The 24,177-nt window shown below is 33.7% G+C and overlaps 3 protein-coding genes across 13 annotated transcripts in view; 2 read left to right on the plus strand and 1 right to left on the minus strand.

Annotated features, from left to right (window-relative positions):
• The first annotated feature begins 174 nt into the window (after nucleotides 1-174).
• Nucleotides 175-14,166, plus strand: LOC129800831 (uncharacterized). The gene is made up of 6 exons (XM_055845503.1): nucleotides 175-380; nucleotides 1,938-2,065; nucleotides 5,072-5,252; nucleotides 5,459-5,644; nucleotides 5,883-5,915; nucleotides 13,695-14,166. The coding sequence occupies exons 2-6, from the start codon at nucleotides 1,959-1,961 to the stop codon at nucleotides 13,956-13,958; spliced, it is 771 nt and encodes a 256-aa protein (XP_055701478.1). The 5' UTR covers nucleotides 175-380; nucleotides 1,938-1,958; the 3' UTR covers nucleotides 13,959-14,166.
• Nucleotides 6,153-13,685, minus strand: LOC129800832 (uncharacterized). Of its 5 annotated transcripts, none has more exons than XM_055845504.1 (7): nucleotides 13,468-13,685; nucleotides 11,442-11,485; nucleotides 8,233-8,309; nucleotides 7,661-7,932; nucleotides 7,282-7,429; nucleotides 6,488-6,675; nucleotides 6,153-6,309 (listed from the first exon to the last, which is right to left on the minus strand). In XM_055845504.1, the coding sequence occupies exons 3-7, from the start codon at nucleotides 8,264-8,266 to the stop codon at nucleotides 6,184-6,186; spliced, it is 768 nt and encodes a 255-aa protein (XP_055701479.1). In that variant the 5' UTR covers nucleotides 8,267-8,309; nucleotides 11,442-11,485; nucleotides 13,468-13,685; the 3' UTR covers nucleotides 6,153-6,183. The 5 variants fall into 5 exon arrangements, with proteins under 5 accessions (XP_055701479.1, XP_055701483.1, XP_055701481.1 ...); XM_055845508.1 differs by having other exon boundaries at nucleotides 6,153-6,349; nucleotides 13,468-13,683; XM_055845506.1 differs by lacking the exon at nucleotides 11,442-11,485.
• Nucleotides 14,167-18,682: 4,516 nt separating the features above from the next.
• The window catches only part of LOC129800837 (flightin), an 11,606-nt gene continuing 6,111 nt past the window's right edge, over nucleotides 18,683-24,177 (plus strand). Inside the window, exons 1-3 of one of the 7 annotated variants that reach the window (XM_055845518.1) lie at nucleotides 18,683-18,851; nucleotides 23,048-23,278; nucleotides 23,359-23,511. In XM_055845518.1, the coding sequence (XP_055701493.1) occupies nucleotides 23,091-23,278; nucleotides 23,359-23,511 (341 nt within the window). In that variant the 5' untranslated portion in view covers nucleotides 18,683-18,851; nucleotides 23,048-23,090. Of the gene's footprint in view, nucleotides 18,976-23,026; nucleotides 23,279-23,358; nucleotides 23,512-24,177 lie in introns of all 7 variants that reach the window. The other 6 variants (XM_055845517.1, XM_055845515.1, XM_055845519.1 and 3 more) reach the window with 6 other exon arrangements.

Below are 24,177 nucleotides of genomic sequence, written 5' to 3' on the forward strand. Positions count from 1 at the left end.
TAAAAGAGAAACTAAAGTAAATTGTTTTGGTTTGAATTCTACCCTATTAAATATTTTTTTTGTAACTTCCTTTTCGAAAGTTTGTTTCACTCTATCACGCATCTTGTAAGTTTGAGTTTGCGCGTGGAAAATGTCGAGGAACTAGTGCGCACCCGTGCGTGATTCAAAATTGGGAAAACTCATTTTAAGCTGTCGTGTGTGTGTGAAGAAACATCTCAGGTCGCATTCCCTTTTGTCTCTCAGGAAGGTTGGTGCCAAATCGTTACATATTTTTGCCTTAAAACCAAAGATAAAAAAGTGTGAGAAATTGGAACAGATTTTTCTCTGAATAACGTATACGTAGAAAGGATCTTTTCCATCCAAGTGCATCATTTTCTTTGGTGAGTAATTATTGGGAGCAATAGTGCTGTTGATTATATAACTGTGAATTTATCTAAAATTTTCATACTTTCTCTAATGGGAGATTTATTAGCCATCTTACACCTGTGACTGGCATTTTAATACAATTTCAATCATCGATTGGCCACTGTCCTTTATATACTATGCTAAACGAGGCTTGTCTTAATTATTTATTGCGAAGAAATACATACTTTTACGTCTCTTACTTATACTATTAACTCAACTTTTCGCAGTTGAGACTTATAATAAAAAATAGCTTTGTTCACATCTCTCTAATACAGGATGCACCAAATGCAATCTATATACTCGTAGAAAAAAGTTAAAATGTGCCAGGGAATTTTCTTCGAAATGCCATACCAATGACAAATGCTTGTTTGAGAGGTTTGAAAAGTAATTAACCACATTGAAATAGACAATCGAATAATCATGCAATTTTTTTTCTCAGTTGTAATAGTGATTTGGCACCATGCGAAGGGTGTTCGTGAAGAATATTTGTGTTTTTGTCTTTATATTCTTTAGCCTTTTGCTGTAAGAAGAATAGATTTAGAAAAAAAGTACAATAGATTAAATAGAAATATAAATTTAATTGGATATGAAAATCTTTACGGAATTTTGAATAAATTTCAAAATCTAGTATCAATTTATACAGCCTCTATCCAAATTATTCAGTCTTGAGACGTAGATTCATAACTATTTTTAATAAAGGTCAAGGTATTCTAAAATAAAAACCAATTCTTGTTTTTTTATTAAAAAGAAACATTTGCTGCAATTTTCTGATTACCAGAAGTATGAAAAACTATTCTACCTTACCCATCTATACTTTTAACTATCTTTTTATTTAAATCTTCTTTAACATTTTGCACAACCTTTTCTTTTATACAAGATTTCTAGTCTACCTCGGTTTTCTTAAGTCTATCAACACGGCTACAAAAGATAATGAATTGTCCTTCGAATTCGATATGAAGAAGTAAGAAGAGACTTCTGGACAAATAAATAAAGACTTACTTCCTTTTCCCATCTCAATAAAATAGACGTTTTTTTTCTTAAACAATTGCAAATGAATAAGTTAAACTAATTACTTTAGCTTCATATAAGAAGGTTAGCATGAGAGAAGTTGGATATAAAAATGTGTGTATAGTCTAAAATTAAATCATTCGTTGAAGCAACCAAAAAATGTTTCTGTTTCTATATCACATCACCCACCCATTTTTATCCACTCACAAAATAGAATGTGAATGTGTAAAAATAATAAGATTTCGCGCATTTCGTCAATTGAAAATCCCGCTGTAATTTAACTAAGAAAAAAAGAAATAATTCCTTGTTAATTTATTTATGTTACATAACGTGTAAACGTAAAGTATACCTTCGCCCGTTGCATCTGATTTCAAAAGCTAAGCGTATTCCGTTTGTTAGCTGATCATTGGTATATTTTAAAAGAAACATGACAAAATCTTTTTAAATGTTAATCAAAATCACTTTCTTAAATGAATAATAGAAAATTTAATTTAGAAATATCTTCATTTTTGGCTGTTTTACAGAGATAAACGGAAAGAACGACAATGGCCGGACGACCAAGGAGAACCCGTCTTTACGATTGCAATTACAACATAGGACAGAGCTATTATCGTCCAGCATTGGATCAGCTGGATAGAAAATTATATGGAAAGTATGTAATTCATTTATCAGTAAGAAAATTTTCCTGATACAAAAACCATGTCGGAGGAATAGGGTAAACTGGGGCTACGAAAACTACCGTAAGTGCGGGTGATTTTGACACCCTCCTTTTCGTGAGCTTTTTTTTTACTTCTAGAAACTAAGAATGGTCTTTACCGATACGATCTACCATGTCTGATTGATGAGAAACCGTTCTTAAGGATTACTTTTAAAGAAAAGCTTACGAACGGGAGGGTGTCAAAGTCACCCCAAGGGCACAGTCACCCGTACTTACGGTTATGAATTTATATATACTATATAGATCATTATCCATTGAAAAAGGGATGACCAAGCGTCCCATAGGCATTGCGATGTGCTAGAAATCGTGACTTAGATGCTTGACTAGAGTGATGCATAAATCACTCAAAAGATCCACTAAAATAGTTTTAAGAGTTTGAACAAAAATAACCTATTGGTACATAACCGGTATATTACCGGTGCACAACTGATTTTCACCGAATTATAAATCATTCGAAACATTGCCCGAAATACCTTAGGAGTAATATAATTGAATTTCGGGTAAAAATTTGTTATCGAATATAAACGGGTTCATTACTGGTTCATAACCGATTGAAATCGTTTCAAGTTTATCAAGATTCAAGTTTATCTTGGGTCGACTTATGGGAAAGACGTCCCGCGAAGGTCCTAAAAGACTCCATCGTTAACCTTTGAGATCTAGACGTGGTAACGGCCGGACGCACTGACACATAAATGCACAGTCACATAAATATTATATAGGGGAGACTGGGACAATACTTGGCAAAACGAATATTTCATTTTTGCACAAACTCTCCAAAAACTTGATGAATTTATGAAGCGCATATTCTTATATGAAGTTTACCGCTCTACATCTCTTTTGAACATCTCTTTCCTATATTTCGAAAGAAAATGTGCTTATCTAGCCATTTTCTAAAAGTCGATTTAGTGGAAATTATCAAAAATACTGGAGAAAATATTATCAAGCTTCAATTTGTAAGGCTTAATTTGTAACGTTTCGATCTCGTGCATGAAAAAATATCCTGTTGACATTTTTATAGGAAATTTATTCCTCTACAATTTACAATTTTGTCGAAGACCAGTTGGTCAATAAATAAAATTTTATTGCTCGAACCTATTAAAACTTTGTAGATTCATGAAAACTGCCTATGGCAAAAATTTGAAGCTTGGGGCTCTTTTACCTCGCAAGATACCGCGTTTTGAAATTCTCGCTTTGACAAATTTGTCTGAATCTCCCCTACCAATGATTTATTCCAATAATTCCATGGGATATTCAATTTTAATGACGCTGGCACACCTTTTCAATTTAATGAAATTCAATCGATTGAAATTTTACCTCTTACCCTTTCAAACTGAAATCAGATATAGCTGTCTCTTTTCTTTTAAATGGAAATTGAAATTTCAATTTCAATTTTAAATTTCATTTGGCAGAAAGAGACAACTATATCTGATTTCAGTTTGAAAAAGTGAGAGGTAAAATTTCAATCAATTGAATTTCACTCAATTAAAAAGGTGTGCCAGCGCTATAAAAATTGAAAACTTTCAATTTTAATTTTAATTTATTAACTCAACTGCTTTTTAGCCAGTGCTCTTGAAAGTATCTTTGAAAAAGCATTCCATGTTTAAATAATAGCGGCCACCGCCGTCTTAGCGTTGGCGATCAACTTCCAGAATAAAAACAGTGGAAAACTCTTTCTCTAGTTGCAGTTTAAACTAAAAAGAGTTTTAGTTGATACTCGAGCGTGTAATATGTTTTTTTTATTTGCGAATTTCTTAAGATATCGAGAATAGTACGGGTAATCGGGGCAAAGTTTGACAAATCGAAAACATCAAAATTCAGTATCTTCCAAGATAATAGACATAGAAGCTTCAAATTTTTATCAAAGATAGGCTTCATACATTTTCTTAAACGCGAAGAGTTTTAAGGGATTCAAGCAAAGACGGAAATTAAAATTATTGAAATTCTGAATCTTCTTTTAGAATATTTTCTTTTCTAGAAATATCAATGGTAGAAAATTCAATTGTGCTTAACGCACAATAAATTTTGTTTTGTATACATGTTTTTTGACATTTCAATGAGAGTGAATGAAACGGAGATCTAGTCATCTCCCTCTTTCTCATAGAAAATTTTGAAAACACAAAATAAAAGGTATTGTGCACTGAGAATCACAGAAAATAATTAATTTAAATATAATACTTTTAAATCCAAGCACTTTTCAGAATCTCCATTAAATTACCTTTTAGAAAATCCATCGAAAAGGACATTTCCTGTCAAAATAGAGGAAAACGTTCTTCAGAAAAGACGGAACATTTCCTTTTAGCGATATATCAAGTTTTGTGAGAGCTTATGAAATAATGAAACATCCGTTTTGACATTTTTTACCCCAGGCTACCCTACATAAAAGCTCAGTCAGATATTAGGAAACCAAAATTTCAAGGGCTTTCAAACTTGACGGAAGTAAGAGAGGTTGGTAGTGAAGCCTATCAAAGGTTTTCTCTATCCTCTCACTGCATAAACTTTCCTAAAAAGATGAAATAAATATTTTCAGCGAAAAGACGCTTAGAAGAAAGTTTTCTAATTGTATAATATATCGTCATTTGGATCAGCAATTGTTGTAACTGCCTTATCAAAAATTCTTGAGGAAGTTACGATAATTGCTGATCCAAACGATGATTTATGTATTTATATATCATATCTATATAATTAGTGATCCTGATCAGTAAGTGGACAGAAACTCTTCGACAAAGTTTAAGCCCGGTTAATTTAAAAATGTAGTACATTTTCTAAGAAAAAATAACATAACGATGAATTTTTCTGAGTGTACAAGGAAGACGAAAAGTTGATCTTCACAAATTTGCGTCATTGGATTTATTTAAAACACGTTTGGACGTCGAAAATGTAGCAGATATTTGATTGTAGAATTTGACGAAAGTTTAATCTTTGTTCTTTTATTATCTCTAGACCAGACCTTAGTGCAGATCGTGTGAAGCCAAGAATCAACGTTGATGACTTCTTCGATGAGGATCTCAAGTCTGCACGTCGCCGGGCAGAAAAAGTTATTGCTGAAGACGGTATTTTTGATGCTAAGGATATGAAATTGGGAAAGCCCTTTCCCACTCCCAATGAAGAGTTTGATGAAGAGGTATTTTTGTTTCTCAAGTTGTCTCTGATATGGCACAGAGAAAAAATAGTTTATTGCTCTCACAGCTTTTTGTATAGAAAGTGTAAGAAAATCTGCAGCTTGATTAAAAATAGAACATGGGGTCATTTTCCTATTTACTAAAATACGAGAAGACAATAGAAAATTGGCAAGTATCACATTATTTACTCATGTTTTTTTACTTCCAGATTCAGTCAACGCTCAATCGGATTCGTGCCAGCAAAAAATTAGTGGCTTCAGGAATTGATGATGATTTTGAGGATACACTGAGCACGGTGAAACGTCGAGGAAAGATTGATTTGGGTGAAAAGCTTCTGGATGCGGCAGGTGATGACGAACTTGTGGGAGGAACGATTCGTCGTCGAGCACTCAAGGTAACACTTCTTTTTAAATAACACAACACACATTATTTTTCCTGCGATCTTGAGAAAATTTTTGTATTCTAAATTTTCTGCTAATAACATCTTTGAAGCGCCACCGACTATTCATAACATAACCGAACATATTTTGTAAACATAAATAATAAAAGTGTAATATATATCATTATGCCAAATAAACAAGATCGTTACATATATATAACATTATATAGAAACATATTTCTAAACATTTCAGATGGTATCCCGTGCTTCAGCAGACGATACTCACAACCCGTCAAATAATCTCTGCAGATATCTTTAAGATTTCTGTAGAGAAAATCTACACCTCTACAGAATATCTGCAGATAAATTCTGTAGATATTCTTACGAATTTTATTTGGGCTTGGGACAAAATTCGTCAGAATATTTCGGCAGATTTCTGCTGAAATTCTGCCGAATATTTCGACAGAATTTCAGCAGAATTTCAAATATTTTTCGTTACTGCTTTTTTAAATTAAAACCGTTAGAACTACAAAATTTTATTTTTTTTTACTGAATTATTTTATTTCCCATTTAATTGTACATAATAATAATTCAAAATAATTGTAAATACATAATACTGCGTCTACCGCCGTCTTAGTGTTGGTGCCCAGCCTCCTTCTGCCGTTTGGCTTCTTCATTGGCTGTGTAATTTTTAGATTCATCATAAAGTGCGTACCATTACTATAAGGTCATGTAAATAATTCAAGTAAAAGTGTTTTGCAGAAAAATTATAAATAAAACGAATACAGAAAGAAAATTTTAGCTCTACAAAGTGATCTTATGATAAAGGTACGCAGTTTATTAGTATTCATAGTTCACCTCTTCGACTAACATCTTCGTTATTTCTTCGTTGACGACTGCTGAAGACTGCTTCGCCATGTCCATCACCTCCCCTACTTCCTCGCCCTCCTGTTCCTTCCTCTTTACGTTTTTCTGCCTCTTGTAATTCCTGTCCTTCAGTTTCCGCAACTGGATTGACAGCGCTGAGTTTGAGCACTTTAACCATTCTGAAAAAGATCAGCAAAATCATATTGAATTCACTATGAATATTTTCTACGAAATGTTTTGGTTTCCCAAATTTGCCAAAAACTCATCAAGATCAGATAAAAATTAGATTTTTGTCAATTGATTTCTATGAAATATATTGCAAAAAACTCCTTTGCATGTTTTAAAAGCAATTCTAATTAATTTTCTCGCCAATTTTTTGCAAAGACAAATCTTGATATTACAAGAACCTAGCAAATGATTTCAGTAATTTCCTAACAAACTCAAATACATAAAGATTAGATTAGATTAGAGAAAATTATTTTTCCCTGACAATTTTTTCTAAAGTTTGTACATAATCACAAAGGTCCAGGCTGTAGGAATCTCGAATGTTTTTTGCAAATTTCCAGCTACTTGCTATTATAGTATATATGAGTCGCTCAGAGCAAAAGTGGTCCGTTTTAATAGGGAAATGCATACAAAAGATACCACTTTTGCTCTGAGCGTCTCATATTTAAGATTAAAAATGAGCAATTTTCAAATTCTCGCATCGATGAATATGAATGTTAATTTTTTTGGATTACCAAAAAAATTAACAATAAATAATTGTATTGCAATTAAATACTCACTCATTGAATATTTTATCACAGCGGAGTCTAAGAGCGAATGTTTTCCTATAATTTTCTGCACGGTGAACTCATTTAGCAGCTCAACCTCTATCACCTTTTCCAACCAAAATTCATCATTTTGGCGAATAATTTTCCTTAATTCAGCTTCCTGAAAAAGATATTAAGAAATGTAAGCTAGAAGTCTCAGCGTTTTTTTAAATTTATTTTTATTAATTTATTGAATTTACTTATTTTATTTATTTATTTATTTACTTTTTATTTCTTTATTTTTATTAATTAAATAATTTGTTTATTTATTTTTATTTTGCAGTAATAAATTTTTTAATGCAATATAAGGTTAATGTTTTCAAAATAAGTTTAACAACAACAAAAAACTCACGACTGTTGCCCGGCGTGTTCCATCTTCCACGACTTCCTTTTCCAGTTGGAAAAAAGCCTCCAAACTATTTATGGGAAAAATGTACACCGTATCGGCAATTTTCCCATAAATAAGCTTTGTGGCTGCCTCCAAGCGTGCCTGCTTCACGGACAACTCTTTCATCTTAGTTGCGCATTGGGAGACCTTATTACCTATCTCCAAAACAATTTTTTGCACCTCATCCAATTTTTTATCACTTTCGTCTTGCTTTTTAATCAGAGTCGATATCAAATCTGCAAATAAAATTACAGTCAAATTTGAACTTCTCAAATATGAATGACCGTTCAAAGTGTAAAATTTTAGGTTGTCGTAATTAAAAATTTCATCAACAAATTCCATCTATTTAACAAAGAATTATATTGTTCAATTCTCCAAAGTTAGTTTTCTTAATCTAGGGAAAATGAACTTTACATGAATTCCGCTACGTTTTTTAAAAAAACATTGTTCAAATTTGAGGATTTCTACTTTATCTGTCCTTATTATTTTAATTTTTTTTTCAATTTAATTATAATTTTTCATCGTGTTTACTTTACCTTTTATATCTACTAACATTTGTAGTCCAGCCATTTTCAACAATGCGTGAGTCCGCGCGTACTTAGATATCCAGTTCCTTTTTAGAGACAGGAAGAAGATGTGGTAATATAGGTACTTGAAATGGAGTATAACACTATGCAACAAATTGACAACTTTTTTTTAGCAAACGGATCTCACATGGTACGTTTGGTAGAATCGAGTCCCCTGATCAAGAATCTGCTTTTGGTTTTTCTCCTATACGTCACAATTTTCTTTAATTATTATTTTTTTATATTTTCTCTGTTTTGCCTTATATTATCCGTTATATCTCGGGTTCTAGAGAACACAACTTCAAAAATTTAGGTTTGTTGGAAAGGTAATTAGTTGTGCTTCAACTTTGATTATTACATATTTTTTGTAAAAAAAAATCCTTGGGGCGAAAAAGCCAAGTATAACCAAAAATTCTCAAAAAATCGCCTTAGAAAAGAACTTTGAAAAATCATATAAACTAAACTAAATTAAATATTAATATACTCTCTTCAGCACACAATAGATACCACTTAGGACTACATTTTTGCTATAGAAGACAATTAGCTCCGATACCCTTAAATGCCTTATTTTTTGATTTTAGTCATTTTCAAAAAACACGAAATCTTGCAAATTTTTGTCAAAAATCTCATTTTCTCAATAAACTGATGATGATATCGACTCGGGATGTTCTGTGAGATCCGTGTGCCAAAAATCGTGTTGCAGAATGAATGAGCATGAGACGGATTGGCTGTCCAAAATTATAAGTAAATTGTCCAAAATTACAGTCAAATTGATCTCTACATATTAGTTAATTTTTTAACCTTTAACGTATTAAGACTAATTTTAATAAAAAAAACAAAGACGTTAAACAGCTTGTCAAATTTCTAAATAACTCTGCATAAAGGAGTGTAACATAAAAGATCAATCAATATTGAAAATATTTCACTTTGAAGTTAGAACATTGATGGTTATAAGTCTTATAAGTACTCTGTCCAAAATTTTAGGCAGTTCCCCAACTCAACGAATTTTATTTGATTTTGTTCTTTTTTTACTTTATTAATCATATTTTAAAGAGTATACTTATGCAATATTGATATTAAAACGTATGATGTATTAAAAGGAAGTCGCATTAATTTATGTGAAATTTTTTCCAAAGCAAAGAATTCGACTTCCTCGTTTAATTCACTGACAAGCATTACTCCGATATCAATTGAATTTAATGGAAAGTCGAAGAACGGTTGGGGATTTACATATCTGCGAACAGCCACTCCGTCCGTGTCATTCATCTTCAAAAATCCTAAAATGCATACCGGAATTTCTCGATCAATCAAGCAAAACTGATCACAATCATTCATACTGAAAAGGATATGGTTAAATTCGCATGTTTTGTAACCAAATCCAGCACCAAAATATTTACACTTCATTCGATTCGAGAATTTGGGAGCCGTGCAATCCTCAGAATTCAACAATTTCTTCTCCTCGGCAGCTCTGTTAAAAAGTTGCTGAAGGACTTTTGATTTGCGCTTTACAAGTTTTTTAAGCTCTTGCAAGTGGTTTTCAAATTTATAAGCGGAAAAATTGGTGAGATTTCCGTGGAGTCTGGCGCAGTCACTCAAGTGGAGTAGAGCATGTACATTAAAATGTACGCTGTTCTCACCATAGAAATGTGGAAAATCTTGAACAAAACTCGATAGAAGCTGTTCTGCAAAGTCAACATTACTTGAGGTTAAGGGTTCAGCAGATAGTAACCTCAAAGCACAATAGAAGTGCAAAAAATGGTAAAAAAAATCAAGAGGTAAGAACTTCTGGAAGAGAAGCACTCCTGTATATGAATTTATGAGCCGGCACTCATTTGCTTTAAAATTTTTAATATCATCGAAAGACCGAGGTATGCGAGCAAAATCCTCCGGTATAAATGAGCTTAAGGATTTGTAGAAGTTTGAGAATTCACGTTTCTTCTCTGGAGATATTCGAAAATTCACACAAGACTCCAAATATACATACTTTAATACTCTTTTCATAACACCAAGATCACATACGTGCATTGGATCCAGTACAACATCTGAAATCATTCGAACGGTTTCACATCTCTCTAGGCCTGTAGGAAATGGGGAATGATGGTGAGAATCCCTCCTCAATCTAAACGACTCATCCGTTCTGAGAAGGCCAATTTCAGTCGCATAGTTTTTTGGTTTTTTTCCATCCGCGCTGATGAAAATACTCAAGTCACACTTTGGGCATCCTTTTGTTGGTGAATTGTGATAGTAACAGTTTGTTACAAAAGCCCTAGCTGGCGAATCGAAAATAAATTTTTCAATTTTGAATGGCTTGAAAATCCTCTTTTTTGTCACATATACTCCCCCCTGCCTATGCAAATCATTCACTTCTTCCACAAAATCTTTCATAAAACAATCAACATTGAAGGGTTTGCCATAACCAGCATACGCCCCAACTACGAATGGGGTAACTTCTTTTACATTTGAAAACGATGCCAAAATTGGCCACAAACACAAAGTTGAACTTCGGGACAATGGCAATCCATCTATTCCAATGTCCAACATAATACACTCTGCACTTGCGGGATAAGAATTTTCTGGAAATTGAAGAAGAGATTCTTCAATTCCAAAATGGAAGTAATCACCTGGAGGGCAATTACGAAGATTTAATTGGGATCGAGGGGTGTGCACGAGCGTTGCCCTCGTCTTGGGCAATTCCTTATGGCCATTATCTCTCAGCACATTCAAAATCTTATTGGTGAAGGATACCGTACAATTCTCACTTATGACCAAGTGGCGCAAATCTTTCACTAATTTACTTTCATCTTCACATACACGATCCTCTTCATCCTCCACATCACTCTCCACTTCATTCTCTACATCACTATCCACTTCATCCTCTACATCACTCTCCACTTCATCCTCCACTTCTTCAATTTCCAAGCTCTCAACATTTGTTTCAAAATCATCCTCAATTTGCTCAATTTCATTCTCAAAGTTCACATTCATGACGTCCTGAACTTCACCATAATCTTCGAAAACAGGCAATGCCCTTGCACCCATCATCTCCTCATTATCACTCTCAGTTTCGTCTAATACACCCTCCAAGCATTCATTTACCAATCGAAAATATGAACTCTTACTCACTCCAAAATACCTCTCACTCATTTTTAACTCTTAAATTTGAGACAAAAAGCGAATACTTATCTCTTGTGTCGAACGAAACTCGGCTACGTTGGGTTGGGACCTTGAAGGAAAAATATATCGCAAATAATTACGCATCTCGCAATAACAAGACAAATGTTCTTAAACCTCGTCAGTTCTACATTCAACCACACAGGATGATCACTGATCATCCCAGACATTCCCGTTCGTCTGCATTCACTCACCACAAACAACTTCAGACACTCAAGATGATCATCCCTTGTCTGGGGATGATTATCTTGCGCTTCTGAAGGTATTTATGGTGAACGGATACGCAATTGTGTGGGGATGCTTGTCCCCCGACAAGGGATTATCATCTTCCGTGTCTGAAGGAGTTTGTGGCGAGTAAATGCACAATTGTGAGGGGATGTTTGTCTGGGGATGATCATTTTGAGTGTCTGAAGGTGCTAGATGAATGGGTGCATGGATGTTTGTCTGGGGATGATCATCTTGCATGTCTGAAGGTGTTTGTGGTAAGTGGATGGACAATTGTGTGGAGATGTTTGTCTGGGGATGATCATCTTGCGCTTCTGAAGGTATTTATGGTGATTGGATGCGCAATTGTGAGGTTATGCTTGTCCCCCGACAAGGGATTATCATCTTCCGTGTCTGAAGGAGTTTGTGGCGAGTAAATGCACAATTGTGAGGGGATGTTTGTCTGGGGATGATCATTTTGAGTGTCTGAAGGTGCTAGATGAATGGGTGCATGGATGTTTGTCTGGGGATGATCATCTTGCATGTCTGAAGGTGTTTGTGGTAAGTGGATGGACAATTGTGTGGAGATGTTTGTCTGGGGATGATCATCTTGCGCTTCTGAAGGTATTTATGGTGATTGGATGCGCAATTGTGAGGTTATGCTTGTCCCCCGACAAGGGATTATCATCTTCCGTGTCTGAAGGAGTTTGTGGCGAGTAAATGCACAATTGTGAGGGGATGTTTGTCTGGGGATGATCATTTTGAGTGTCTGAAGGTGCTAGATGAATGGGTGCATGGATGTTTGTCTGGGGATGATCATCTTGCATGTCTGAAGGTGTTTGTGGTGAGTGGATGGACAATTGTGTGGAGATGTTTGTCTGGGGATGATCATCTTGCGCTTCTGAAGGTATTTATGGTGATTGGATGCGCAATTGTGAGGTTATGCTTGTCCCCCGACAAGGGATTATCATCTTCCGTGTCTGAAGGAGTTTGTGGCGAGTAAATGCACAATTGTGAGGGGATGTTTGTCTGGGGATGATCATTTTGAGTGTCTGAAGGTGCTAGATGAATGGGTGCATGGATGTTTGTCTGGGGATGATCATCTTGCATGTCTGAAGGTGTTTGTGGTGAGTGGATGGACAATTGTGTGGAGATGTTTCTCTGGGGATGATTATCTTGCGCTTCTGAAGGTATTTATGGTGATTGGATGCGCAATTGTGAGGTTATGCTTGTCCCCCGACAAGGGATTATCATCTTCCGTGTCTGAAGGAGTTTGTGGCGAGTAAATGCACAATTGTGAGGGGATGTTTGTCTGGGGATGATCATTTTGAGTGTCTGAAGGTGCTAGATGAATGGGTGCATGGATGTTTGTCTGGGGATGATCATCTTGCATGTCTGAAGGTGTTTGTGGTGAGTGGATGGACAATTGTGTGGAGATGTTTCTCTGGGGATGATTATCTTGCGCTTCTGAAGGTATTTATGGTGATTGGATGCGCAATTGTGAGGTTATGCTTGTCCCCCGACAAGGGATTATCATCTTCCGTGTCTGAAGGAGTTTGTGGCGAGTAAATGCACAATTGTGAGGGGATGTTTGTCTGGGGATGATCATCTTGCGTGCCTGAAGGTGTTTGTGGTGAGTGGATGGACAATTATGTGGGGATGACCGATTGGGTGTCTCAAGGTGAATAGATGCACCCCCAGACATTTACTACAGATTCTTTCACAACACTTCTACACAATCAGGATTTCACAATCACACTTCTACACAATTCACTGCCATTACAAACACTTAAAAACACAAAATTTTATATCACTTTTATAATATCTCACCTGAGGCACCTTTTTTCCTGCGTCTCTTGACACGGCGGCGTGGCGTGGTGACGATTAGAAAAAATCTGACGAATTCGAACAAGAATGCTGAAGCTTTTCTGCAGTTTTTCTGTAGATTCTCTACAGAGTTTTTCTGCAGAAAATCAGCAGAATTTTTCTGAACGTTTTACCGTTACAATTTTAAAACTGCCGAGGGAAATCTGCGTGTAGAGTGATAATTTGACGGGAATTTAGGGAGCTTGACAAAATGGTCAGCAATAACAGATGTGGACTCGGCTAATTCAGCCGCGGCTCAGCGTGTCAAAGCTACAAAAGCTCGCCTCGTTGATATTGAATCAGAGATGCAAGATCGTTCTGACAGGCAAGCAGCTCGAGAGCGTCGGGTTGCTAATTTAAAGAAAATTCTTGCAGATAGTGATGAAGAGGGTACGCATATAGCAAGGGCTCTGACATATTCAGCCACCAAAGCAGAGAAAAAAGTAACATTTTAGACGCAATAATGCCATTTGAAATGAAAAGGGGGGCTGCTATAAGCAATACAATAATACATGGAATTTTTCATTTTTCTTCCTTCTTGCAATATCATATTCTAGGTTTCCTAAGAACCCAAAACCACGTAACTCCTTTCTGTATATGAAAACCGTAATAAACATTGTAAACATGTATGAATAATAAATATTTGAAAATATTCGTCATAAAGTCATTTGTACATTTATTTGAGAAAAAGAAAAGAAATATTTTAGATTAGGAAAAATTCATGGAATCAAAATTTCCGTTTCTTTTCGACCTCAAATCTAAATCGAACTTATTGTGACGTTTATAAGAAGAAGAAGATTGTGAAAGAGTGCGATAGACAAGCAATACACTTGCGGAAGAAAGGGACAGAAATTTCAATTCCATGAAATTTTCCTGATCTAAAATAGGTGTGACAGAGGCAGGACACAAAATCCAATTTCGAAATGCAAATGCAACGATGAAGGTGAGATTTTGAATGTCATCCAACTCGTACAAATTTAATTGAGATCTGAAGTTGAGGGACGAGGTTATGGGTAAGTTAATACGGGTAGTACTTCCATTATTTTATTATTATGAGCTAGCTTGTAAATGTTTTATTACTCACTGTGAGTCTCTGTATCAAAATTGTGTAATTATAGGGGAGACTGGGGCTAATTGTCACAAATCGAAGATTTCACAATGCATTAAATTTTCTATAAGAATACCCTGATCACAAATTCGTTTTTTAAATCAGAAATTGTCGTAATTGCGCTTTTAGAAATTTTTAGAAGACGAAATTTTCAATTAACGCTACAACTGAGCTTAAGGGCTTAAAGGTTAAACAATGGCCAAAATGTTTAGGCCGACCAAAGACTGTTTCGCGTGCTGCCAAAGGAGAAACTCGAAGCTTTAAAGCTTAAAAGTCTAGAGCAGAGGTGAGCAAGAAACCGTTGAAACCGAATTAACGTCAAAATAAGTTTGTTATAGTAGCGTTTTGACCATTGACGTACATGTTTCATTTGACGTTAATTCGGTTTCAACGGTTTCTTGCACACCTCTGGTCTAGAGCTTCTGTCTTTCCGTGCTATAAAATTTTATAAGTAAAAGTGAGATGCTATAAAAATTGACATTTGAACTATATCACGGGGAAAAGTACAGTAGAGTTCCTCAAATTTGAACATTTGGGGGGTATAGATGGCATTTCTCACTCCTCAAATTTGAACGATATTTTCAAAAACGTAACGGAATTCACGTGAAATGCACTTTCCGTAAATTAAGATAAACAACTTTAGAGAATATATCAATGTAATTTATTGTGAAATAAATGAAATTTCTTGCGGAAGTTCATATAAAACGATAATATTGAGGAAATACCAGAGAAAAATGGCACTCCACGCAAAACTTTCTTCACATAACCTCAAATTTTACATTTTGAACTCAACTGTCGTTCAAATTTGAGGAGTTCAAATTTGAGGAACTCGACTGTACCAGAAGAATGAGTAATTGGTCAGTCATGAACAAGTCAGAATGATCAGGATTTGGTACGTTATCCCTTTCAAAACTTTGATCTTGAAATATTACTCTCGTACTACAGCTTCGCCAATGAGATAAGTTTTAGGTTCTTTGTTCAGCTCTTGCGAGCCTCTCAAGGCCCCTACTTTTATTTCTAAAATTCCATGTTAGCTGGTATTGGAGCTATTGGAAGCTTTTCCGAGATCCATTCAATTGTCACACTTTTTTCACGTAAACATTAAAAGCTTCCACTTGAAAATTGCCAAAACATGACCCCAAAATGCTATTAAAGTTTGAACAGTCTGACGGGCCTAAACGTTTTGATGATTTGTTTAAGTCTTTTATCATAAAAATGATCCCTGAATGTGATATTTTTAAATCATAATAAAAAAAATTAAACCTTACTAATACCTCCAGAAAATATCTACAAAATGATTTGAAAGCTGGGATGTTAATATATTATATGTCAGAGGAAGTTTTGGAAGTTACAACTTCCAAAATTCAACGTATTAATATGAAATACTGATTCAATAATTTGTGTCCTGCATCTTTTATATTTTAAATTAATGACATGAATACAGAGTGATTTACTTCCGCAATATTTAATCTTTCTTTGAACAATATTGAAAAAAGTATAAATGTCTCTTTAAAGGCCTCTACACACTGGGGAAAATTATGTCCATATTTGAGAATTTTTCCTACAGAAGCATGGGCAATTTGCTTCAATATGGACATAAATTTCTCTAGTATGTAGAGGTAGAGGCCATAAGTCAAAATACAAGTCACATTAGTGAACAAAAAATTAATGACAAAATTCTGATAAGAAATAATTTGATGATAAATAGGGTAAGTGCCGTAAAGCCGGCCAGTTAGATTATTTATTCTATTTACTTACAATTTCTATAATATTTAACGAATAATCTAACATCATAATGTATTTATTTTCTAAAAAATACAAATCGGAGAAAATTTCATATTAATTGAGCATAAAACTTTAATAAAAAAAACTGTTTAAATAATTCCAGGGGCCAAATTAAGAAACAGGGTAACAATAGAGCATTTTACCTTATTGAGAATTTTTTATTAATCAAGGGCAATTTTACGATAATTTTTGTTTAAAATTACAATATTTTATAATAGAATTGTCTCACGTGAGATGAATAAACAAAATTACACACATTCCGTATGCACGGAAGGCACAGAAGAGGTACCTATTTTGTAAAATTGTTCATAAATGTTTATGAATTCCTACTGGCGACGTATTAAAGGTTCGTAAATCGTATGATCCTCAAACATGTTCGTAAAACTTTGTACTTTTTCACAAACATTGTTCCTAACATGATCACTTGACGAGCATTTTTTTTTCTTTTACATACAATTTTTCGTACATTTTTGTTTGCCTGGCACAATTTTACGAGCAAACAACAAAATTTTACAAACATTGTTCTGTGTCAACGAACATTTATAAACCAATGTTTGTAAAAGAACAAAAAAAATCTCGTTTTTTTTATGGGTTATGGGTTTTACGAGCATTTCGTAAGTTCCCAATAGGAAATAAAAATCATTTACGAGTGATTATAAGACAGTCGTAAAAACGCTGTAAAATAATCACTTGTAAATCATAAATCATAAACATTTATGATATACACTCGACTCTTCGTTATCCGGCTGACGTGGGGACAAAATGACATTATGGTTTTTTGAATCTGGTCAACGTTTTTTTATATTTTCTGCTGTGGGAATTTGTTTTCTGTCGAAAAACAACAGAACTTTCTTTATGGTGTGTTTATGTTTCATTTTGTAGCACGATTGTGTGTCAAAAACTTTGATAAAATGAAAATAACACATTAATTCACTCTGGACAAAGTGTATGCTTCGTAAAAAATCATTTTGAATACATCAACCGTCAGCGTTTGGCAGCTGTCACCCGGATAACGAAGAGCCGTGTGTATGAGCTTTTTGTAAGTTCCCAGTGGGATTTTTTTCAGTGTATGATTTTAAAATCACAAAAATGATGTTACAATAAATGTTAATTTAAATGACGAAATATCTTAGGCCTTATAGCAGAGGTGTGCAAGAAACCGTTGAAACCGAATTAATGTCAAATGAAACATGTACGTCAATGGTCAAAACGCTACTATACAAACTTATTTTGACGTTAATTCGGTTTTAACGGTTTCTTGCACACCTCTGCCTTATAGGAACCAGTTAAAAAATAAAATATCCAGTATAGACCATTTTGCCCCAGTCTCCCCTACGATTTCGACAAACCAAGGCATTTTTATTTGAAAGATTTGAATGGTAATTGAGCAATTAGTAAGTGCGCTTCCCTTGGCCTACCCAAATTGTCCTCTTTTATTGCATCTCTTCTAAAATGTCGATGAGACAAATTGCAAATAGATTTTATACGTTGCGAAATTGAGATCAACATTTTATTTCAAGGACCTCCTTTATCAAATGCTGAGAACAAAACAAGAAACCAATCGACTAATTCAGTCTATTTCTATCTCCTAGTCTTTTCCTTCTATCCTACATTACGAAGATGCATTTGAAGAAAACACGATCTGCAGACCAGTGCAAACTAGTACTAGTTAAATTGTATATATATATGTATCTGGCTGAAAAGTATTGGGATGATTATGAGGGGAAAAAGTTCGATTTATCTTAATTTTCTCATACCCATTTGAAATAGGTGTGATTTTTTAGTGGTATTATAAATACACGGTGTACAAAATATTGGACCACGGTCAAATCACAAGATGAAAAGAGATATTGAGTCTGAAAGTGTTTGAAATGTTGGCACTTTTCAACGCAGAGATCCCCTTTTCGCACTTTTCTTTCTTTCCTTTCTCACCACTCATCAATTCTTACTTGAGATTTTCTGTAAATCTATTGAAAAGCCCCAAAGATTGGATTGAAAGTGAAAATTTAATTTTAAAAAGAAAAATAATGTTCTTAACCTGCATATATCATAAGATATAGCTTTGGTTGCAGAATTTGCACACGCTAATCGATATGGATGTTTAAGTATTTTAATCAGATGCACATTACGCTAAGTGTACTTAAATAAGTATTTTTAAATTGAATATATATAAATTATATAGTTGCTATGTATTCGTGTATATTGAAAGGAAATTAAAAAATAATAAGGCAATATATATATAGATATATCAGGAACAATATATACACACATTCAAAAATAGAGGATAGAATAGCGAACCAATCTCACACCATTAGAAATACAAGTACAATATAATGATATTTAAGATCGTGTGCGCATTTCCACTTGTGATACTTGCTAATCACTCGGTAGTCATAAATAAAGTTAGTCTTTTCTTACCATCCTCAGGACACACAAGTCGATAGCCCGACAAGAGGTATCTTTTACTGAGTACGTGAATTTAGTGTTTTCACTTTTAGTTAACTTTTTTTCAATTTAAAAAAAAAATTAAATAAAACCCTTTTTCTAATCGTTGAAAAATCGAAAAAATTTCCAGCATTGTGAGTGGAAATTTTATTTTAAAAATAAAATGAAAAATGAAAGAGTGTGATATTAATGAGAAAACTGTCCTTTGCTTTTAGTCGCACTATAAAAGAGTTATATAATTACCTGTAAGGGATCAAATTTCTCAATTTTGTGTGTGAACGAAATACATTGCATTTCACATAATACTCGTTAAGAAATTGTGTTACAAAATACTTTTTAATGGAGATCTTACCAAATTACAGTTAATAATTTTATACCAAATGAGTCATCGAAGATAATTTTGAATTTGAATTCTTGGCGACAATTTTTTTTTGTTGTGGAAAATATTTGCCAGTTAATCAATAAATTTTATGTAACACTGAATTGACGAATACCTCAATTTAATTAATTTCATAAACATTTTATAAATTTTTACATGAAAATAATTGTAACGGTGAAATTTTTGTGGAGTGGAAAATTTTACAAAGAGTGAATTAATTGTTAACATCTGACTTTACAAAATTGGTTTCATTCGCAACTGTCAAAATTATAATTTTCAAATAAATGAACCCTAATGATATCGATGAAGAAATGTGCTCTCTTTTACATCATAACTTTGAAAAAGTTCAAAACTTGGTTAGGGCACAATCTTTGAGAATAAGTAGATCAAAAGTAGTGTTCTAAAAAAAAATAAAAATAAAAAAATGATGGTTTGAACCTAGTATAACTAATACAGGCTTCAGTCATAAGGCTTAGACGGGCTTCAGACCTTATGTCCTAGACAAGCTTACGGCTTAAGCCGAAATACAGCTAAGGGAGAAACTGATAGAAATGCAGTCTAATCATTATTTTGATTATAATTTCGTTTATCCATCTCTTGGATTAAGTCGTAAGTCTGTCTAGTACATAAGGCTTAGCCATATGGCTTACCAATTGTGATTTTGTAAAAGCAATGTTTTTAAGAACATTTTTATTTAATAATATAAATTTAGAAAATCCAGAAATTTGTAAACTGGGTTAAACTTCTAATTTTTGGGAATAATTTTAACTTAGATTTCAATAATAAGAGCAAATGATCAATTGGATAATTGAAATTGATTGTTTTTTGTACGATTTTGAAGTTTTCGATAACCAGGCTACTCTTCCAATCTAAAACGATCTTCAAATTAAAGATTTAGCCCAGTTCCTGAAGGTCTCAAAATCCTAAATAGCAACCAATTTTATTGCTCTTTCAGAACCTAACAGGTAATTTGTACTTAACAGTCTAATCCTAAAATGTTTTTAGAAAAAAGTCTTCGTTGATAAGAAATTAGAACAGTAAAGCCATATGGCTAAGCCTGAGGTCTGAAGCCTGTATAAAACCCATGTAACCGTTTACACTGATTTATATCTAAAATATATAGATTTATAGACTAACTGACAAATATGATAAGGATGCTTCTTAGAATAAGCGATACAAAAATTTAAAAAAAATTAAGCCCTGAATTCTGTGATAAATCTTTAAATGTCTTAAAACGTCTTTAACTAATGGTTATAGGCTGTTTTAAAGGACAATCTGGGTCTACCCCGAAAAAACGACCTCGGGGCAGACCTAGGACAAGGTGACTGAAACAAATTCTGAGAGGTAATTCACGAGCGTTACCAGACAAGTTTCTGACTGGTTACTGGTTAATCTTTACGGTCAGTGAAGTTTTTAAATAAAATATACAAGGATGACCTGGTACTTTTTCTCCTTTATTTTCTCTTTCGACGTTTTGGAGAGGTTTTCCTCCTTCCTCAGGTATGGTAGAATTTCGAGAGAATTCTTTGTGGAAAGGTTGAAATGAGAGTGTCGGCGCAAGTGTTAAAATTGACGATTAGGTCAACTAGACTACTTGACATTTTTATCCCAAATTTTCTCCATTCCTGATCACATTCAGGTCATATCCAGGTAACTGGCTGGATAATACATTTTATAAAGATAATTTTGCTTCATTGGCTTAAGAGAAGGGACAGTGTTTCGTATTAATACAAAATGGAGTGTTGTCCAAGATAATTGGTTTTAGTTATGGCTAAATTTCCGATTAATAAGGAAATCAACAAACGAATTAGAAATTAGTAACTATGCAGTTATGACTGGTTACGTTCAAGAATTTGACCTCAGGATCTTGTTTTGACTCGTCTTGGGGACTAACCAAAGTATTCTAAACCTGTGACTTCAATAGGGATAATTAATTGGAAAAATTCTTTTCAAACCTTTGGGGTAAAATGTAACAAACTTCATAAAAATGAAGCAGAAATTGAACTATCAAACTCCTTTAAAATTCATTAAATTTAAAAGCTGCATAGGAGAAACTTTCATACCTTTAAATTCAAAAAATTTCGAGGCAAGATTAGAATAGATAAACAATCCTTAGCGTAGTTTGTCTAGGGCATAATTCAGAATAATAAATCTTTAATTTTGAAATCAAATATTTAACTCATTTATTTAGTATTTTTTTCATTTATTTATTCTATGTATTTCTAATGAAATTGCATTTGATACTCCGCGTATTTTATGGCGACTACACACTAGAGAAATTTATGTCCATATTGAAGAGTTTTTCCAACACAATCTAGGAAATTTGCTTCAATATGGACATAAATTTTTCTAGTGTTATAGAAGCCATTTGAAACGAAATAATAGGCAAGAAGTATTTTGTGTCCACCGCCGTCTTAGCGTTGTTGATCAACCTACTCTGGAGCTAAACGGTGGAAATACTCCTCCTCCGATGCACAGAACAGAGAGCTTAAATCTTTCAGCTTTCTTTAGCTCAGAATTAGGGGGTAGGTTTTCAGGTTTCATACACACTCTGGCTCCGAACACTTCATAGTTTTGCCATAGGGGAAAGTGCTCACCCTTCGAACGTTCATGCCTTCGAATAATGTGAATTTCCTTTGTTTTTCGTAAGAGATTTACACTAAATTATAACGGCATTATCAACAATTGATGATAAGCCGGATAATATTTAATAGAAATGTGTAAGTCTCTTAGGAAAACTTAATGAAACACATTATTCGAAGGCATGAACGTTCGAAGGAAGAGCACTTTCCCCTACTCTTTAATGCACCTGACCTATATTTTCCAGGAACTGTGTGACTTAAAAGGAATATGGGAAAAATATGAAGTGTTCGAAGCCAAAATGTGTGCGAAGGCTAAGCCTGAAAGCTGTCCCTTATATCACTTTTTATAAAAAAAATAAATGGATTATATTTTTGTCTAATGTAAAATATGCAAAGATATTGTCACCAATATCCGTTCAACGTTTATTTTCGAATTTTAATAAGTTAATTTGTCGGACTTTTACTACTTTAGTGATAAAATGCCGGACTTGGCCCACAAAAATTTCTTGAAATACGCCTTAAATAATATAAATATGGTTTGTAGAACTAATTTGTTCCTCGTAAATTTTAAAGAGAAACTATTTATTCTGTTTAAGCGTTTAAGTCTGTTAATGCCATTTTTTGTGGGCCAAGTCCAGATATTTTTCACTAAATTAAATATAAATTCTATCAAATTTCCCTATTAAAATTCTAAAATTAAACTTTCAAAGCATATTAGCGTCAATTAATGTGAATTGTCTCAAAATAATTATAATGTACAGTATGATAACATACTTAGAGACATTTTCTGAATCATTCGAGTGAGTGCATCAATATATTCGAATCACCAGAGTGTCATGCACCTCTGCTTGTTTTTGTGAAAGAAAGATACTATTATTAGTACAAGCTATTTTGTAATTAAGCTTTAGTCTCTTCGAAAAAGATCAGAAGACGTGTGATCGACTAATTTCAATCGCATAGCACTATACTAACCATACGACACGAACCAGATCAAAAGAGTAATATTACCTATAAAATACATACAATAATTTTAGTATTGAGGATGTGACGGGTGATTTAATTTAATCCCTATCCAGAGAAACAGTTTTTTTTTAAAATCCCATGCCAGATCTTGAGCGTGGAATTTTACGCATGAATCTATTTTAGTGCGTGTGCTATTTATATATTTTTTTCTCTATTTTTGCAAATAGAGCTAAACTTGTCCTTTTGATAATTTCCTGGAAGGTTTAATTTATTATTTTGCAGTTAGAGAAAATAAAGCAACAGCTGAACGAGACGAAGCTCAGAAATGGCTGAGGAAGATCCATGGGCATTCGACGAGGGTGATGTGCAGCCAGAGCCCGCAGCACCAGCACCAGCCGCCGGAGAAGCAGGTGGGTCTGCTGATGCAGCTGGGCGTCCGGAAGAGGAAGTTCCTCAATCAGGAGACTCGGGAGAATATCGAAAACCAATAACACTTTACAAGCACTGGGTGAGGTGAGTTTATCAATAATTTAAATTTTATTTTTTTAATTTTAGAAAATCATATTTAAATTCTTTTTTTTTTCTTGGATTAGGCCGCAATTTTTACAGTACAACTACATGTATGATTATCGAACTAATTACTACGATGACGTGATAGAATACTTGGATAAGAAGAACAGAGGACTAAAGCCAACAGTTCCGCGAGCACAAACGTGGGCAGAAAGAGTGCTTAGAACACACACAAGGTAATATAAAAATCGATATTACGTCTATTTTTTGATAGATCAAATCACACAAAATTTTTAGCATTTTTTTATCAACATTTTTTAAAAATTTTCTATTCTGATTTAAAGAGATACTTTTATCTCAAAATGAAGGTTTGGATATTATTACGGGGATAGTACGTAAGAAATAATAAATAAATTCTTGAAAGATTTATAATAACAAAAGGTAATAAAACCGGAAATTACCTAATTGCTCGAGAGTGCTAAATACCCCTCGATGTTATTCTTGAGAAATGTAAGATAAACAAAATTTGAAATAAAAGTCGTCAGAGAATTAAATTACATAACGTGAGAAGTGAAAAGAATGTTCTTCATTCGAACTGTTATTATCTTTTGAGAATCATTTTGTCACATTGCCAGATAACCACTTCTCATTGTTAACTAAAACTCTACACTCCTATTTCTTGAATTCCTCAATCATTGATTTAGCATAGCGACGAGAGAAACATTTTCTGAAATAAATTAGTTTATATACTTTTAATTGTCTTACAGCATTACTGTACAAGATGGGGTTCTATACGATTGAGGCTGATTAAGAGGTTATGCGGGTAATGCCTTAAACACACTTACGACTTAAGCCGAGAGACGGCTTAACGGAATTATAATCAAAATAATGATTAGATTACA

Source organism: Phlebotomus papatasi, chromosome 2 (genome assembly GCF_024763615.1).
Source record: "Phlebotomus papatasi isolate M1 chromosome 2, Ppap_2.1, whole genome shotgun sequence".
In the NCBI taxonomy this organism is placed as follows: domain Eukaryota; kingdom Metazoa; phylum Arthropoda; class Insecta; order Diptera; family Psychodidae; genus Phlebotomus; species Phlebotomus papatasi.

Excerpts from the sequence above, each read along its gene's own strand:
- LOC129800831 (XM_055845503.1), top strand. The coding sequence starts at position 1,959 with ATGGCCGGACGACCAAGGAGAACCCGTCTTTACGATTGCAATTACAAC. Across the intron at positions 5,253-5,458 it reads ATGAAGAGTTTGATGAAGAG|ATTCAGTCAACGCTCAATCG; the intron begins GTATTTTTGTTT and ends TTTTACTTCCAG. Across the intron at positions 5,645-5,882 it reads TTCGTCGTCGAGCACTCAAG|ATGGTATCCCGTGCTTCAGC; the intron begins GTAACACTTCTT and ends TAAACATTTCAG.
- LOC129800832 (XM_055845506.1), bottom strand. The coding sequence starts at position 8,266 with ATGGCTGGACTACAAATGTTAGTAGATATAAAAG. Across the intron at positions 7,933-8,232 it reads AATGTTAGTAGATATAAAAG|ATTTGATATCGACTCTGATT; the intron begins GTAAAGTAAACA and ends TTTTATTTGCAG. Across the intron at positions 6,676-7,281 it reads TGTGATAAAATATTCAATGA|AATGGTTAAAGTGCTCAAAC; the intron begins GTGAGTATTTAA and ends GATCTTTTTCAG.